This window comes from Limanda limanda, chromosome 23 (genome assembly GCF_963576545.1).
Source record: "Limanda limanda chromosome 23, fLimLim1.1, whole genome shotgun sequence".
In the NCBI taxonomy this organism is placed as follows: Eukaryota; Metazoa; Chordata; class Actinopteri; order Pleuronectiformes; family Pleuronectidae; genus Limanda; species Limanda limanda.
In genome coordinates this window covers 6,697,045-6,715,307 of record NC_083658.1, presented here as the reverse complement: position 1 = coordinate 6,715,307, position 18,263 = coordinate 6,697,045, and the positions used below count along the sequence as shown (strand labels likewise).

General features: G+C 45.5%; 2 protein-coding genes and 1 non-coding gene across 3 annotated transcripts; 1 reads left to right on the top strand and 2 right to left on the bottom strand.

Moving 5' to 3' along the window:
- Positions 1-273: 273 nt before the first annotated feature.
- On the bottom strand, positions 274-6,353 carry LOC132997004 (cyclic nucleotide-gated cation channel alpha-3-like). Its single transcript, XM_061067374.1, has 9 exons — positions 6,194-6,353; positions 4,348-4,447; positions 3,414-3,467; positions 3,190-3,288; positions 2,654-2,710; positions 2,304-2,393; positions 1,907-2,011; positions 1,714-1,820; positions 274-1,628 (listed from the first exon to the last, which is right to left on the bottom strand). Exons 1-9 carry the CDS (start codon positions 6,351-6,353, stop codon positions 274-276), a joined length of 2,127 nt encoding a protein of 708 aa, XP_060923357.1.
- A 2,467-nt stretch (positions 6,354-8,820) lies between these two features.
- On the top strand, positions 8,821-8,893 carry trnar-ucg (transfer RNA arginine (anticodon UCG)). The gene has a single exon. It is a non-coding gene; the product is annotated as a tRNA-Arg (tRNA).
- Positions 8,894-10,861: 1,968 nt separating this feature from the next.
- Positions 10,862-17,476, bottom strand: atp1b1b (ATPase Na+/K+ transporting subunit beta 1b). Its single transcript, XM_061066791.1, has 6 exons — positions 17,238-17,476; positions 14,422-14,550; positions 13,028-13,183; positions 12,748-12,932; positions 12,577-12,660; positions 10,862-12,438 (listed from the first exon to the last, which is right to left on the bottom strand). Exons 1-6 carry the CDS (start codon positions 17,326-17,328, stop codon positions 12,181-12,183), a joined length of 903 nt encoding a protein of 300 aa, XP_060922774.1. The 5' UTR covers positions 17,329-17,476; the 3' UTR covers positions 10,862-12,180.
- Positions 17,477-18,263: the final 787 nt, after the last annotated feature.

Sequence of the window (18,263 nt, the reverse complement as noted above, 5' to 3'; positions counted from 1 at the left end):
ACTTAGGACAGGTGCCCGGAGGGGAACTGCATTTTATGGAGAATCTAGGCAAAGTGGTGCTGAAAGTACTGGTTATGTAACAGATTGCTTTATATGCTCAGATGAATACACACTTAAATTATTCTTTTAACATTTATTTCCAGGGCAAATCAAATGAAAAAATATCAATTCTGAGATCAAAACAATACCTTATTTGATACCTTTTGTTACCTGGTACTATAAAGTATGTTTTACTTATGTACAAAATTAATTCAGTGATGATCCCGCCGAGCTTTACTCGTCTATCGTGAGGGTTCGGACCTGGTTTGAAATATTACTGAGCCGCTGTTTGAGTTTACGCTGGGAGGAATCATACTGGTCTGACAGCTTCCGAAATTTGATAGTCATGACCTCCATAGTGGATTGGATCTTGTTGACTTTGTCCTCCAAGTCTTTGGCATCAGTAGCATTGACCAGTGACTCGTCGATGAGATTATCCTTCATCAGGATGGACCTCCCCTTTTCCTCCAGGGCGTTTTTAGCATCAGGATACTCCGTGAGCGCCTCCATCAGATCGTCTTTGGACAGAGCGAACAAATCCGAGTAGCCCACACTTCGGATGTTGGCCGTTCTTCGGTTTCCCGCCTTACTGCCCTTGATCCCTAAAATGCTAATTTCGCCAAAGTATGCCCCGTCACCGAGAACCACAAACTGGGTAACCCCATCGTCTGCTACCACGGCCAGTTTTCCTGCTTTGATGATATACATTTCCCTGCCGATGTCCCCCTTCTTGCAGATGAAATCACCAGGACTGAAAACCTGAGGCTGAAGCTTGAGGACCAGCTCGATAAGCAAACCTGCTTCACAGTCCTGAAAGATGCGCACTTTTTGTAGGGTCTCCAGATGCACGTTGATGGCTATCTCCGCCTTCAGCTTGTCTGGCAGGTTCTTCAGCACTTGCTTTTCATCACAAGTTTTCTCCTCCGTCCACAGGTAGTCAAACCACTTCACCACCCTCTGCTCCAGGTCCTTGGTGACCTTACGGAACTCCATGTACTGCTTGATGGAGTCAATCTTAGCCTGGAACTCTACACGTGCCGCGTTCATGTTGGAAATCATAGCACCAACATTTCCTACAATGGTGGCAAAGATCAGAACCCCAGTGAGGAAGTCACACACGACAAAAAAGTATTCGACATCTCGGACAGGGGGTGGGGTCTCGCCAATAGTGGTCAACGTAAGAGTGGACCAGTAAAAGCTGTAGACGTACTGTCTGGCCAGACGTGCATACTCTGGATTCTTCATGGATGGATACACCCAGGTGTCTGAGCCAAAGCCGAGCACCTTGGAGAAGGCAAAGTAGAGGCAGGCGTTCCAGTGGATGATGATGATGATGTAAAGCACAAGATTGCCAATACGAAATATGTTGGGGAAGTTGGTTCGCGTCTCAGTCCGATCGAAGAACTCAAAGAGTCGGGCCAAGCGGAAGAGACGGTTGAACCTCCACTCGGGGTTGTTGAGTCCAATTTTCAAGAAAACAAAATCAGTGGGAATTAACGACATTACATCCAATCTGAACTGCCGGGTCTTTATGTACTTCTCTTTCAGGACCTTTTCGTCCCTTACGAGCAGGCCTTGCTCCAGAAAACCTGTTGACACATGACAACGTGATCAGCATTAGGGTTTCCTGAAAATCACAAACGTCGCACAGTCGCCCAATGTCCCATCACTGACCTGTTCTGGATCTCACAAACGTGTCGGCTAAGTACATGACGTCTGAGCCGTAGTCCAAGTACAACCACAGTGTTACGTTAGCAGACTGAAGTTCATTAAAACAAGACCTGCAAGGAAATAGAAACATAAGACAAGGACCTCCAGAACAACATTAAGATTAATGGAGGAAAAGCAAAATGCCATGAGGTCCGACCTGGCCACCAGCAGCATCAGGTTGTAGAACACTGGGATGGAGATCAGGCTCAGCCAGTAGTAGTACATATCTGTGGCAGGGTCCATGATCCACACCTCCTTCTTTCTGAATGAGAAAAAGTACTGTAGGTTTATGTCCTATTGGAAATGACACGAGCCAGTTTAGAAAAGATCAACTTCTGGCAAAGCTCTCAGAGATGCTTTACATCCTCTAGGATAAATTAAGGAAATAATCTATAAACTCTCTTATACAAAGAAAATTATAATAATGAAGTACGATAAGAACAATTATGTCCATAGGTGCATTTATTACCTTGGCCAAAGACGTTGTGTCAGTGGACAGATTAACATTGCAAAATTGGTTGTTTCAGCCATGAAAATAATTAAGAAGTACTCACGGCTCTTCCTTCTTCTTGTCGTCTTTCTTGTCGTCTTTCTTGTCGTCTTTCTTGTCGTCTTTCTTGTCATCCTTCTTCTCATCTTTTTTGCTGTAAATATCCATAAGCAGAGACACACAGTGGGGTTAGAAAGCCAGAGGGAGGCGCTGTGACGCTGTTAAAACAAGAAGCCAGTCCTTGTGATGCCAGTTTCAACAACTGATGTGACCAAGACGTTTTCTGAGCTCAGTCACAACATAAACACCCAACCTTTAATTTTAAGAGTGACAATATTTTGAACACATGTATTCAAGAGAACTTGGAGCAGACACCATCAATTAACCAGGTAGTGTTATGAAACTGTATCTTACACATCCTTGTTGTTGCAGTTGTTTGTGTTGTATGCAGCAAGAGGCCAGCGGCTGTCACTGTAAGAGGAACAAGTACATGTAAACAAAAAAAAGGAGAAATAGACAGATATAAATATATATTGTGTTAGAGAATAAAGATAAAAATGAGGCTTTTAAAGAATTAAGTCCAAATGCCGTTAATAAAGTCAAACTACTGACTTTTTATTTGAAATGTTTTCAAGAAGATTTTGATCTAACTTCTAGCATTAGAGCATATAACCTTCTACAAAATCCTTAATGTAGATTCCTTGATGAAACTATACTTTGCCATTGGTTTTAGTAACAATGAATGTCTTTGTTTTCTACCCAGTGTGGTGACCAGTATCTACCAGGTTTAAGAGACTGGGCCAAAAACTATACACCTCTCCATCTATATCATACACTGTCTTGATGACATCTTCAAACCTTTTTTTAAATTTATAAATGTTTGCATTTGAGGATTTAATTGTGCATCAGAGCTTTCAGAGGCTGGACGTGGCTGCAGGTTCCCAGCTCACCTGCTCCTGCTCCTCGTGTCGCCCTCTGTGCTCTGGCTGCCAGAGCTGGACTCTGCAGGTCCGACACTGCTCCTCCCCAAGTGCCTCATGCGGGACAGCCTTGGGAAAGAGATGGATGTGAAGTTACCGGCAGATGAAATGGCTGCCCGGGACACAACACCTGTAAATCCTGGACTTGCTTTGTTCTGGGACTGCACTCAATTTTAGTCATTGGTGAGACTCACCTTGACAGCAGCCCTGTTCCCGCAGAACATGTCTGATCCTGGGTGTCCATCATCCTGGAGACACAAATAAATTGTTCACTCTTATTGTTCCCACTTAATAAACTATATTCAAATAAATCTTAATGGATTTCAATGTCAATATCTTTACATTAGCTTTAACCTGAGGGAAACCTTCTTATAGATTGACCCACATAGACTCTATTATTTTCTAACATTACATGTAGATTCTCACACAAACATATTACACAGAAAAACTCTTTCAAGCAGATATATGTAGATAAATGAGCTTGTGGCGCACACACACAGACACACACACACACACACACACACTAACACACACACACGCACAATTGATATGATCAATCAAGTCAGAGTTATTATCTTGGCCTGGCCTCATTAATAAATTAGATCACGCACATTCACACAAAACTAAGAGAAGTCATACATTCATACTAAAGGTAAACTGAAGGCTGTCAGTTTGTGTTTAGTCTCATTAGCTCGCCACGTTTCTTATTTAGCACGTTAACTCAAATCCTCCTCTCCCAGATTACTTCAGCTAAAATTAGACTTTCAGCCGTGTGGGACTATGAAAAGCTCCACTTCAGACAACTTCTGTTCTTTCAGTCCCACTGCAACACCAACAACAATCACTCTCTTCCCCGAGTGGGTAGTTTACCTGAATGTGATTGATGAAGACGAGTCAGGAGAAGTCAGGGTGAGCTCTGAATCGGTCCCATACTGCTCCTGGTCACTTCTTCCTCCGTCCAATCAAACAGGAGTCGGGCCACAGGATTCAGATGCAGAGATCAATCACACTGTTATCGTGTTAAATCCTCTCACGTAAGACACAGCAGAAAACATTCCACTCCTGCTTCTCCAGAGACAAACTCATTCTCTGCCGTGGAGCAACTGCTTCTGTTCATCCACAATGTACCACCTCTCCAGCAGGTGATGGAGGGAGGGGGAGGAGGGGGAGGGGGGGGTGTCCTGCTCCTTTCTGAGATCTGCAGGTGGAGTCTGATGTCTCCCTTTAGCTGCACACGCTCTAAGAGGATTTACTCAGACTGGGAAGGAATATAAATAAGGACTCAGAATCCAAGCTGTCAACCAGGGAAAGGGAAGATAACACCCCCATCATATAGTTTCCTATGTCAGTCAATATTAAACTGTGACAGCATAATTAAATCAGTTAAAAATATAAAGGTATACACAGATTTATTTGTCATTTTATACTGATCAAATTGAGTCATTAAATGACAAGAGAAATCATTTGATTTGTATTGCACAAAATACAAACTATGGCAGACAGATATAAAGTTTTGGGGTATAAATAAAGATATATATATTGTTATATATGTATGAATGTGTGTGTGTGTGTGTGTATCATTGCCACTGGGGCTGGACTGCAGCCACACAGCAGAGTCAGATTAGCTGCCGTCCATGAGATTAGCTGTAATCTGTTGATGCCTCTTGTGGAGCGGGCGGAGGAGAAGTGATGGATCACAGCTCACACTGATGAGCACTGGTTGGTGTGCAGAGAGAAACAGCTGCTGTCTTCAGATCATCCCTGTCATCCTGATGAGGAGCTTCTATAGACATAATAATAATTAAAAACATAATAACACATAATTCCTAATCCTCAATGTATTTTTACTTCAGTTTGTTCCTGAACTGGAAAAACATGTTCACACCTCTAGTATAAGCCATTGTTTGAGTGATGTTTGTCCAGTATGTTACGTCATGAAATAACAGTGTCTTTTTTTATCTTTCTTGAGAAGTAATCCTTTTGTATTCAAAGTATTTTTACACCTGTTACTGACCACTTAAACTTATCTCACTTACTCCATTTGAAGACAAGCTTAACTCCCAATCTGCCCTGGGTGTGTTGAACACGTCTGAGTCCTGTGAATCAGGAGCAAAGCATCTCAGGCTAGATATTTATGACTCCACATGTCATTTAGGATTTAGTGTTGAGTTCCTCTGTGAAAAGAGGATGTGAACTTGAAATATTTGTCTGTTTCTGCTCTTCCTGCAGCCTCCCTCCGTCCCTGGTGCCTAAGAGCTGCCTGCGACGCTCACTTCAAGACACTGTCGATGACCCATTGATAATGGCTGGCCCCACGTGCATTTATAATTGCTGAGCGGCTCTGGATTCAGCTTGTTGTCTCCAGTGTCTCCCAGGGTGCACTGCTCAGCAGCTCAGAAAACAGGGGACTCATCTTTAACAGCATTTGTAAATATCTTGTCAATTGTGGGATATAATGAACGTTTAGAGCAGGCACAGTGTAGAGGACACTAGTTATTAATAATTCTCTTATAGTAAAGGAAAAAGAGTTGGACTCAGCGTCCTCCACTGTATTAAAAGTCATTTTCTAGAACAGATGACCTATGAATAAAAAGTTACGAGTAAAAGTCTATAAATCTCGATCTACAAGATTAAAACAGGTAACAGAGAGAGGCTCAGTCTCAGCCCATCACCACTGTTGATAGCAACTCCCAGTGCTGCTGATGTGTTAACAACCTGCTGACAGCTGCCGCTGATCTGACTCACCAATTAAACTGGTTTCAGCATGAGTGCCAGCTCAGCGTGGCCCCCCCACGGGAGCTCAACCATCATCTGGCATCTTCCTGCGTCTCTGCTCATGTTCACCTCCGCTAAGGAGACGGTCCAGCCTCACAGAGGACAAATCTATGGTGCATTCAGGCGTTCATCTTCCATGTGTAAAATCACCACCAGGGATGAGGATAAACAGGGATGAGGTTTCACACACCATTCATACATCCTGTCAAGACAGCCATCAAGGCCAGTATGGTGTTCAGTCTCTTGCCCATGGACGCTCCGGCATGGAGGAGTCGAACCAGCAACCCTCTGTTTAGTGGACGGCCTTCTCGAGCTCCTGAGCCGAATCCGCCCGATGTCTGGCTTTCAGCCACATGCATGGTGAGGAATTTCAACCACGGTCAGGGGTGTTCTGTCAGAGTAAACAAAGCAAACAATGGCCTGGGGCCCCCCGAGCTGAGAGGGGGCCCCCTCAAGACCGGCTGTCCACATCAATTACCTCATTAAATTCTATGATCGGCCGTCTACAGGACACTGCAACAACCGCATGAAACCACCTAACGAAGTTTAATGTAAGGCCCCCAGGTCCATTGAACCTTATAGGGCCCCCAAATTCCTTGAAACGCCCATGACCACAGTTCTTAAACTCATCAGGAGCTAGGCAAGCATCGGCCTAAAAAAACCAGAGGTCCTCTGAGTCCAGTCTGTCGGCCATAAAGTTTTGGATTTTAAATATCATGAAAATCTAGTATCTACAGATTCATGATATATTATCTTTGAATGTAGTGAACTAATCTTCCCAGCATCCTTCTGTTTCCTCTTGTGTCAGCTGCTGTTGTCAGCTGAGTGACATTCGCCCGCCCTTTGATTTATCAGGCGGTGCTGCCCTCTTGTGCTCAGACGTAATACATATATATGTAGTTGGTAAAACACCTATACACCATACTGTTCATCATCCAAACAGCCAATCAGGAAGCAGCAGTGCAGAACGTCAGTTAATGTTCAAATCAAACATCAGACTGATGAAAACTGGGATTCCATGAAAGTAGTGAGGTTGGTTCTGAAAGTCCTGCTATTTTAATGTGGCTTTGCAGTATTAGAAGTCTGACTCACTGCAAAAGCCTCAAATTGGCCTTTAATGAACGTGACAGTGAGTTGTCGTCCCCCCCCCCCCCCCCCCACTGTCGTGAATCCAGCAGAGGCTTTGTGGTGTGGTAGAGCAGGCGACTGGCAGCATGAATCTGCAGGGATGACGGAGTGTGACGTTCCTAATAATGTGCTCGATGGGTGTGCGTCTCAGAGAAGAGCCTCAGTAAACCAGATTCTGTCCTTGTGTGTGTGTGTGTGTGTGTGTGTCAGTAATTCTGCAGTGTGTGTTCCCACAGTCCGCAGCTAATCATGTGGGTGATATCAGAGCGAGACAGGGACGGAGCTATCACAGGGACTGTCCCCTCCTGCCTGCCAACCACGCAGCACGTGTGTGTCACATGATGCAGTGTAATCAGCGAAGTTGACCTTGTGATGCTTGACAGTGTGTGAATGAGAGCGGGGGGTCGGGGGGGGTGTGTGAGTGCGGCCCCTGCAGACAATAGACTCGTCCTGACATTGCGACACATGCGGAGGAATTTGGCCGAGATGGAAACGATGACAACATTTCAATCCCATTACATTAGTGGTGGGCCTGGCTTGTTGCCATGGAGCCTGCTTGGTTGTGTGTGGTATACATTGTGTAAGTGAATGAGCTGCAGCCTGCAGGAAGTGTTGGGTGAACACCCGGGGGCCCAGCCGGCCTGAGGGCCCTCACATTCAGGTTATAAATCCACGCCACTAACCAGGACACATATATTACTTAACCATGAACCCAGGGGAGAAGTTGCTAGAAAGTAATAGTGTAGTGGTTCTGTGGTTTTGTGTGGTTTTCTGGTACTGCACAGTGGTAATTTATAAGGATCTGATCTTTACCTTGAGAGAAAAACAAGGCTTCATCAATTTCTCTATCTTATCTCCTCAAACGCTGTCTAACTCCTGCGTGAACTCAGCTGCCCGAGATCATTGTCCATCCACAAAGAAACAATAAAAACAGAAATGCTGATTGACACCTCATGGCCAAACCTCTAATGTCTTAATCTTGTGCCTTCCTCTCGGACGTGAGACGACCCCTGGCCTTCTCTCTGGTGCTCATGTTTCCGTCTGCCTGCATGTCAGGTATCTGGTGGGGTGAGGCGGGGGGGTTTGAAAGCAGCTCGTCCATTACATTACATTACATTTAGCTGACGCTTTTATCCAAAGCGACTTACTTTAAGTGCATTCAACCCAGAGGGTACAAACCAAGAACAACAAGAGTCAAGAATGTACAATTTCTTCAAAAATAAAGCAAAACTACAAAGTGCTATAAGTAAGTGCCATTTAAGTGATAATAAATTGTTAGTTTAGTCCACAACCCAGTCTCTCCCCCCAGTCCGTCTGCCTAATTGTACTGAATTTCCCTAAATTGCCCCTGGAATGTTTGATAGAAAGTGCCACACAAACTTTACTGTGAAGTGCTTTGAGTGGTCTTCAAGACTAGAGACCCTCTATATAGATAAGATAAGATAGAACTTTACTGATCCATACACGGAGGAAATTCAGCACCAGGCAGGTCCGAATAATTAATAATTAATTAAGTACAATGATATATTTTTATATGCAAAAAATATATTCCGCTAGAAAAGTGCTGATTTGCAACAAATTAAAGGAAGAATGAATCACCAGTTACTTTGCTTGTGTGGGATTTCGCTTCAGCGCTGTTTACCCCGGAACCGCCACAGGCGTGTTCATTACTGACACACGCAACTGTGCTCTCCATGCGACCACGTGGCCTAATGGATAAGGCGTCTGACTTCGAATCAGAAGATTGAGGGTTCGAGTCCCTTCGTGGTTGATCTTTTCCTTTACTTGAAAATCCTCGTAGCGGGAAAGGTTGATACAAACACGGCTGCTTAAAAGACAAAGAACACGTTTTCAACCCCAGTGCATTCTTTAAAATGACGTTCTGCAGAAGGGAAGTGAACCTTTTAACGCTGCATTTTTGCAAAAACAGGACGTCAGCCCGACTTGATAACACGATGCATCAGCAAAGATTTAACCGCAACAAATCAGAAGCAAAGTTCACAAAGCAGTTTAAACACTGTTTTTATATGTATTTCTTGCAGCTACTTTGCTGACAGCTGGTGATTCTTGTGAGAATGGAACCTGAGACTTTGGCATAATTAGCTGGAAACTTGACCCATTTGGGCAAATTGAGCAATTTTAAGCCTGCAAGAAAAACAATAGCTGATATGCTGCATATGTGATAACCATGTGGTGAATGATCTTCACAAGGGTCGAATCATATTTCCCATTCAACCAGTTTGGGAGCATCTCTGCCCAAACGGTGGCGAGCAGCTCCAGACTGCGATCTGGAGGAGGGACACGCTCTGATCATTGAGGCACAAAAACGACAAAGGGCCGTCCTGTCTGATCCAGTCTGACAGAAGGGAGGCATGGGAGGAATGTGTCACAACACATGCTGCTCATCATGTTGTGGTTCATCAGTGTATGTGTCGCAATCTAAAACGACAAGGGGCTTTGTGGCCGGGCGCAGACAGAGGATCCCCGTCTTTGTTTTCATCTACACTGTTTTGTAAAAATAGGACTCTAGCTTGATTTAGCTATTTGTGTCTAATTTACTGTTGTTGTGTTTTAACGCTTTCTTTCTCTTTTGAAAATCTCCTTAACAAGAGACAACACATTTGGTTTAAGAAAGGTTAGGATGGGAATTCTGTTATTCACATTTAACTATGCTTAGATTAAGTTAAGTTGTGTTCATAGTGCGTGTTGTAACCTCCAGGTTTCTGCTTGTGTCTTAATCATCTATGAGTCAGACAGTTCATTCCCATGCATTCAAAGTTTGTGATGAAGACCATATGTCCCATGAAAAGCTCCGGAAAAGGTCAAAAATTGGAAACCAAACCCACAAGCCTCTCTGTGGAGGTAACAGAAAGAGCCTGAGTTAACAAAAAGCCTCTGATTGGTCGGCTCTGCTGGTCCATCTGGCTCTTGGTGACTTTCTACCTGCTCTGTGGTGAAGGCCGAAACAACAACCCTCTGTTAGCCACTGCACAGCGGCGGCCTCCTGTAATTACAGAGCGGCGTGCCTGCAACCGATCCGGGGGGGGCCGCGACCTGCCTCTGCACTGAGAGCCGACTGATTGAACAGTAACAGAAATCGTGCGGTCACTCTGCTCCTCTGCCCGAGCCAACAAGCGCTCGTTTATCCATCTCTGGGCTCAAACGGGACTTTGTTAGAAAGAGAAGAAAAGAAAGTGAAGACATGACTGAGTCTCTTTGTGTTCTTGTAATATAAAGGACTGCTTTAAAAGCCCCTCCGGGTCCTAGTGGCTAATTTTGAAACTGAACTGTAGGGTTACTCATGTCCTATATTACTCATTGAACAGACCAGTCAGAGTCCTCATCAGCCACAAGGCTTCACACAACCAGGCCCCTCCCTACCCTTGTAAACATGGCACCCCTAACACCCCCCCTCTCGCAACTTACGCTTCTCTAAAGACTCCTCTCCATACAAACATCAGAGCTGCACTGATCTGTCTGTTCTGGAGAGCTACTTTCAATGTTTAATGATGTTATGGTTTTATCTTTAGTGTTTTTTATTCTAATTATATGTAAAGTGTTTAAGTTTCCTGAAAACGCTCTATAAATTAAATATAGTGATGTGTTACCTAAATTACCTTATCTGCTCTCCCTACACATTTTCATGGACAATTTCCAATTGGGAGCGAGGTGAAATGTGATTGGATGATTCAAAACAGCCCCAGTGAGCTGATAGGACAACATGAAGAAAAACACCAGAAAAGGTCCATTAGGATTTTATTTGTTTCTATCTCTGAATGACAGAGGTGGATGAACAGTTGTGGATGAACAGATCCCCATGAACATTAAAGCCGACATCTCCTAAAGCCTCGAGCTCTGCAAGAACTCTGTTGTTTTTTTCAAATGCATGAAGATCAGGTCAGTGTGGAATTAAACTGCCTGTTACTACATTCATGGCAGAAAGATGAGACATTGACTTTTAATCACTTAACATGATGAGATCCTAAAAACGAGTACTGCATTGCTTCCAATTGGACTCTCTCCAATGTGTCACTTTGGTATTGCATTTATACATTAAAACATTCTGCGAAGAAACAAAATGTACAACTGCATAAATATAAAATCCTTCCACTGTGTTAGATGACATTCGGGTATGTACAGCAGAACGCTGTGATGAGTCCAGCAACAAAAAAAACGAGACAACTTAAAAACGTGTTTAGCACCACTGCCCTGACAGCAGGCTAAAGGCTGGACACACAACTCTACATTCAAGGCAACAAAAAAGAAAAATCAAGAGTAAAAGGCATGGAACCAAGATTTAAAAATCCCCTTCACACACTTTAGGTGATTTAACAAAGCACAGAAAGAAAAAAGGCAAAAAGTATAAAGAGTCTCCCTTGATCAGGTGTACAACAAATAAAACGAGGAAAAGGAAATTCCCTGGAGTGCAGCTTTTTTTCCCTAACACAGATCAGAAGAGTGTTTCATGTCAAACCATTTTTAAAATCATTAAGTAAGTGGGATTGTGTGTGTTCATGTCGGAAACACACACGTACACAAACACACACACGTGCGCGCTTTATAACTGCTAGAACGACGTGGGTTGGAAGGGCCGGAGTTTGATGACTGCACGCTCCGGAAAACATCTACTAAAGCCACGGATGGCAGCGATACGCAGAGGGGACGAACACAGCTCGCTACACATCAGAAATGGAATTACACTTAACACAATTCATCGATGAACAATGTCCCATGGCTTGTGGAAAAGTCTCATTTACAGCAGAATAAATACTTTTATTAGGCCTAATCGCTACTCTTCCTCTAAATTACATTCTAAATGCTAGTGACAGTAGAAGCTAGTGATGAGAGCAAGACGGATACACATCGGTCCTCTATCAGTTTTTTTTCCCATTTCATTATTAATTTCAAGACTAGTCGTGATTGCCATAGCCGCTACAACCTACCCCCCCCTCCTCACTTATCTCCTATATTAGATCGGTATTTAGCTAAGGACAAAGGGGCGGAGCAGGTGGGGGTGGTGGCGGTCAGACGAAGTATTATGCTTTCCGATGGCAGTCATTAACTGTTAATCAGGAACTTGACCTCAAAGCGTCCCTGGTAGCGGTCCTTGTCGCTGTAGTGAATGTTCTCTCCGAACACTTTGCACTCGATGCGCACTTCGCCTTTCAAGGTCAGGTTGGTGAACTGCAGCGCCACCAGGGGCTGCAGGTAGTGGGGGTGCAGCAGCTTGCCGTAGTAGGGGTAATACTGGAGGGGGAAGCCGCCGCCGATTCCGTAGTACTTGATCTCGCCGACCTTCCCAGCATCCTCCTCTTTCTGGAAACACGGAGAGATGAAAACATGGAGTGAGAAGACTTCAGAGCAAGAAAGAAAGAGCTGAGACAGATTCTAAGGCTTAGAATGTGTGGGATTGGTCACTTTTAACAACAAATAGACAAGTCAATAACTGTTTACCTTGTTAGTGCAGTAGATTGGAATCAAATTGGGCTGCACCTTCGGCTGAGCCTCTTCAGGGATGCTGTCATTCGTGGGTGGAGGCTGAACACAAAACACAAGTTAGGAACTGGATTCAAGGACTTTCACACTTCACAGCTTAGTTTGCAAAATAGCCATTTAAAAATGTACCCTTGGGCGGAAGGACACGATCCTGTTCAGCTTTACAATCAGGCAGGGCTTGCCCTCCTTGAAACCAAACTCGCGGTCCTCGATGCCGGAGCAGGGTCCCAGCCAGGTCCTGGAGAAACGACAGGCCTTCCTGATGCCCACATCGCTCTCCAACTCGTCCCTGTACTTGATGTCTGCAGGCTCCTCTGTGAGAGGGGGGGAGGTAAGGGAGAATTAACCATCACACAGGACATGTAGATTATATGCATTTTATATTTATGAAGCAGCCATGAAACAATACCTCCACAGTCCTCAAATTTCATCTGGTCCGTCTGCTTTTCGTCGTCGTACTTCTCCAGGAACGTCCTCAAGGCTTTGGTGTAAGGCAGATACGTCTCCAGTTCCCCGGTGTTGAAGGACAGTTCAGACTTTTCTGACTTTGGGGTGTGTGAGAGGCCTGCAGGGACAACACAGCCATTACTTGTTATTTATCTATATATATATATAAAATACTGTGGGGACTGCTACAGCTACAGCATAAGTTGTCGATCACACATCAAGATACTGCATTCAATCTTCATTTTGCCAATTTAATCGTCTTATACCATCCTTTTATGGATTTACAGTTAGTCGGTTTGACAACATGTAACATATTTAGGTCATGTTTCCTTCAGGGTTCATGGTCGTTCTGAGCTGAAGCTGAATTATCCACAGCAGTTTTCTTCCTCTCCAGCTTGGCAGACACAGTGTGTCCGGGGAGGATTCATCTCATTAAGAGGATTAGAGTTATAAGGCAATGTGAGTGGGAACAGAAAGATTGAAGGTTGAAACATTTTTTTTGTTTGCAGTCATCTGGTTGACAGCCGGCGTTAATGAAAAACCCTAAAAATGTCCCGTTTGCACAGTCACAGGAAACACGCTTAGGAAAACCAACTATGTGGAGAAACGGAGGATTGTTGCCAACTTCTGCAGCTGATGCGATGAATATTAAAGGCAGGTCTCAGCTCCACAGATAGTGTTTCCTCCTGCTTGTAGCATTCTAGGTGAAGGCAGGCTGAACAGGCGGAAAGCGGTACAGAGGAAACTGTAACTGATAGATCTCATGTGACTCTGGGTAAAGGAAGCTAATGACTGACTGGTCCTTTGGTCCAGTAAGCAAACCCATAGAGGAGTGCATTTTAACTGCTGTGACCTCCTGAACACCAATCAAATCTTTAATGATTTCATTTGGAAAGTGTGAGGCCGACCTGCAGACAGACAGGAGGCTCGATCCCTCCGGTCTTCTGCACATGCTCAGTTTGGTTCTGTCACACCCAGCAGCCCCTCACCACCATGGAAACCAGTCTGGAGGGTGTCCACAGAGGAGGCTGCACTGGGACCACCATGTGCAGATGTATGAATCTTTCCAAAAAGAAAAGTTCTGAAGGCGGTTATTGATCAGAGTGGGAGAAACCTGTTTATGTTCAAAACTCATTCTTGACCTTGGATACAAAAGGAGAAGTCCATTGAGTTTGTTTTTTAAAGTCATCATGACTGAAACTATAAATTATTCAGGCAGACTGATGTTATTTGTATCCAAGGACATCTGGTTTTAGAACTCACTATAAGACATCATAACACAATCCCTTCTCCAGTATGTTTTACATCTGTATTCATCCTAACTATGAGCAGGTTTGCGTGGAATCCACTTCTTACCGGGGGGTGCGACTCTGTCCTGCCATGTGGGCTTGTAGTCGCTCAAGGTGAGCAGCAGGGCCTGGATGGTGCCGATGAAGATGCCAGCCAGGCAGCCGTAGAAGACCACGTAGAATGCGAAGATTTTAACTGCGGAAGGAAAACAAAAAAAGGAGAATCATCATTTCTGGTCCATGAGGGGAAACAAAGACACTGGTCCAAGAGGGCACAGTCACACACGAATAAAACATTTGCCTTCTGTGGCCGCTTTGTCAACTTTGACCCTGATATTCGACCTATGATTGAAATCAATATCTAGTAATACACACCTGCCACCACGGAGCCTCTGAGCCCATTGGTGGGCCCTATAAATATGGGTGGCTCTCTAATGTTTAATTTAACTCTCTGGGTGGTATAAGTGTTCAGGATTCATTTTGTTCCTATTGAAAAACTTCAAACCGCCTTGCACCTTGTGATGTATAGTTTTTTCATTCCCCATCATCATCACAGCATTAGAGGTTGTTGTGTATTCAAGAGCTCTTCACCCTTTAATGAGGCCAAGTCTGGTTGTGATCTCTGCAAATTGATGAAAGATGGACCGAAAGCCAAGAGAAAAGTCCCGGAAATGTGCAAAGAAAGTTGCTGTGAGCTGCAAAGTCGGCACTTCTAAGAAGAGGGCCGGAGATAACGTTATCTCAGTCTCACCCCGGGTCCAGGTCTGCAGCTGCTTGATCCCGTCCCCGCTCGGAGAAGACGAAGGGAAATGATTTTATCTGCGAGACCAGATGTGAAAAAGAGGAGCCGTGGACTTCTAAGAACCCGTAAGTGCACTGAACCCTGACTGACCTAGGGGCCAGCGCTGGTACCTAGTAAAGGGGAAATGTTATTCGCCCTTTACAGCTGCACGGTGGAGTAACTGCTAAAAGGAGAGTGGCACAGAGTGGCAGATGATTTAATGGTCTCACAGGACCATTAAATTACAGACCACATGTAATTCACTTGAACTCTTTGGCCACTGAGGCGGAGCTTTGATTGGTTTATGCTACAAAACCACAGAGAAATCCCTGCATGAAGTCCGCTAGCGGCAGGAAGATGGACTTGGGGTCAAAAGAACGAGTGTGAGAAGACACCAACTCAAAAAGAATCCCAAAGTTAAACAAGAGCAGCCTCATCTGCATTTGTAGCAGCGCTCAGTCCCCATGGACCTGAATGCTTCTGCAGAATCAACCTCTGCACAATGCAGATTATAAATGCTGACAGGGGAGCTTTACTGAATATTAACTTCTGCTGATAAATAACTTGTGCCTGTTATCCTCATGCTCTTAAATCTATGCCAACAGCCATCGACACTAGTTTGCGCAGCTTCTCCGGCTCCGAGGATCGTCTGCCGGCCGGACATGCTATCGATGTAAGAAAAGTACAAAGGTAGCATTCATCATAAAACAGTGGCAGCCATTGTCTTTACAGATTTACAGGAATTCGGGCTGTAAAGCTTGTGCACGGCAGACAGTAATCACCAAAAGGCACTGTCGTCTCTGCTTTCTAATCAATTTGGAGCACGAAGACGGTTCAGCGGAGCATTGGAAATCTATTATCTGGAGGGAAGACGTAGAGCACGGGTGAAAGTCAAGCACGCAGCCATACGTTGCTGTGGCGAGGGCCGCTGCTGCTGCAGGAGGCAATGTCAAAAGGTCACGGCTGCCCGAGACACACGACACATAACGTGTTCGATGCAGGGACGTGGACTGAGGGGACGGCTTCAGCTCAGGAGGTAGAGCAGGTCTTTAAGTGGTCATCCGGACTAGAATAGTGCTTTACACCTGACGTGCAGATCTGAAGCACCTGATCTGAGCTGCAGCACGAAAAGGACGAGACACATTCCGCTCGTGCATGTAAGAAAACTACAGAAATGGCCCCAAAAATAGACATGCGACATATTTCAAATCTGATGCGTTTGAGGTGCCACACGTCCCTTTCCCTCCGGCACAGCACTGCGCATGGCACACCTCGCAGATGCATCAGCATTTTTTCAGATGACCTCAGAAGGACAAACATGATCCAACCACCCCCCACCCCCCCTTCCCTCCATCACCACCACCACCACCTTCCTCCTCCTCCTCACTCCTGCACTGATCCAGCAGACATGGCGTCACTGGAACAACATGTTACCCAGGTGTTAGTGTCTCCTCGGCGGACAGGGGATGCGTGTTTGACATTGGGAGGGATGGAGGGCTGGAGGGAGGGAGGTGGGGGGGGGGGACAAGGACACCCTAGGGGGAAACGGTGCTCGGGAAACGGGAGAAGAAGAAAGGTCGCACACACACACACACACACACAAGTTAATCAGCGGGTATTGTTGGGTTAAGATCGCAGAGACATCCGATCACAGGAGGAACCCGACCCGGATCGATGCTCACACCCCCCCACACCCACCCCCCCGGATCCCGTTTCCCGAGCCCGGGCCCGATCACCTTGGCTCACCTTGGACTGTGATGCAGTTTTAACCCTTTCACTTCCCACTTCCAAAATAAAAGAAGACAAGTTTCCCCAACGACAGGCAGGTCCCTTCATTCATTGGCTCGGAGCAGCCAGTCAGAATGAATGGAGATCAGGTCTCACACACATTCGATCACCTGGATTTTTTTAGTTTTATTGAACCACATCTTATTATTTAAATTAAATTCCAATCAGCCAATCAGAGGGTTCGATTCCCGAATGCAGCAAATCGAACAGGTGGTGGTGCTGCACGAGGCGGACCGGCGGGCGCGCGGCAGGTGCCGGGAGCGCGCCGGACCCCCCCCCCCCCCCCCCTAGTCTTACACCGTCTCTATACTCACACCAGCTCCCCCCAGTGCGACCCAGGAACTCCTTCTTCTCAGAGTCCCACACGAAGCCCTTCCATCCGCCGCCCTCTTTATCCGAAGGCATCTTTCTGCTGATTTAGGATTTTGTGGGATTTTTTTGTGTTGTTCTTCTTCTTCTTGTTGTTGTGTTGTGTTAATTTCCTCGGCGGACTGCTCCTCCAGTGATGTCAAACCCAAATGTCCCCGCAGCAGACAGAGGAACCCGGCTCGCTCCTGTGCAAGGTCCCCCGCATATAAAGCGTCCCTCCCTCCCCTCGACTCCGCCCCCTACCCACCGACGAGTGGCCGGCGGAGAGGGGCGGGACCGCGGGTGGCTGATTGGCGGAGCTTGGAGGGGGGCGGGGCCGCGGCCTGCGTCACGATGACGGACGGGCCCCCCCGCGGAGGCTCCTGCAAGCGCCGGCTCCGCTCTGCAGATACCGCTCTCTCCCATCCTCCTCCACGACCAGGACACTATGGTTTGTCACATCAGCACTTTAATACACATCAGATTGTTTAGTTAATTCATCCCAAAAATGAAAATGCACTTATTGTCTCCCCATCACTATGCAGATGGAGAGGGTGGGACCACAAACACACTTGGGGAGTTGCAGCCAAATCCAAAAAAGATTGATCTACATGGTGACAGATTCTTAAAACGCAATAAAAAGACAAGAGAGAAAAATCATTCAAATTCACCCTGAAACGGGTCATTTACACCATTTTTGTTGCTTGATGTCCTCTGATGTCCTTCTGTGCATCGCAGAGGACATTAAGGCTAACAAAATTGTGTAAATGACACCAATTTGAAAGTTGGGGCTTACGGACACTTTGACGCCACCTCAGGAGCAGAAGGTTTTTATTTCTGTTGTTTTTATAAGGTCTGAAGAAGTGGTACCCAGCTACTTCAGTCGTATTGGAATTGGCTGCCGCTCTGTTTACCCCTGAAACTCCAGAAGTGGTTTCACCCACCCCTCCACTGGCATGTGTGAGGAGATAATGAGTGAACTTTCCTTTTTA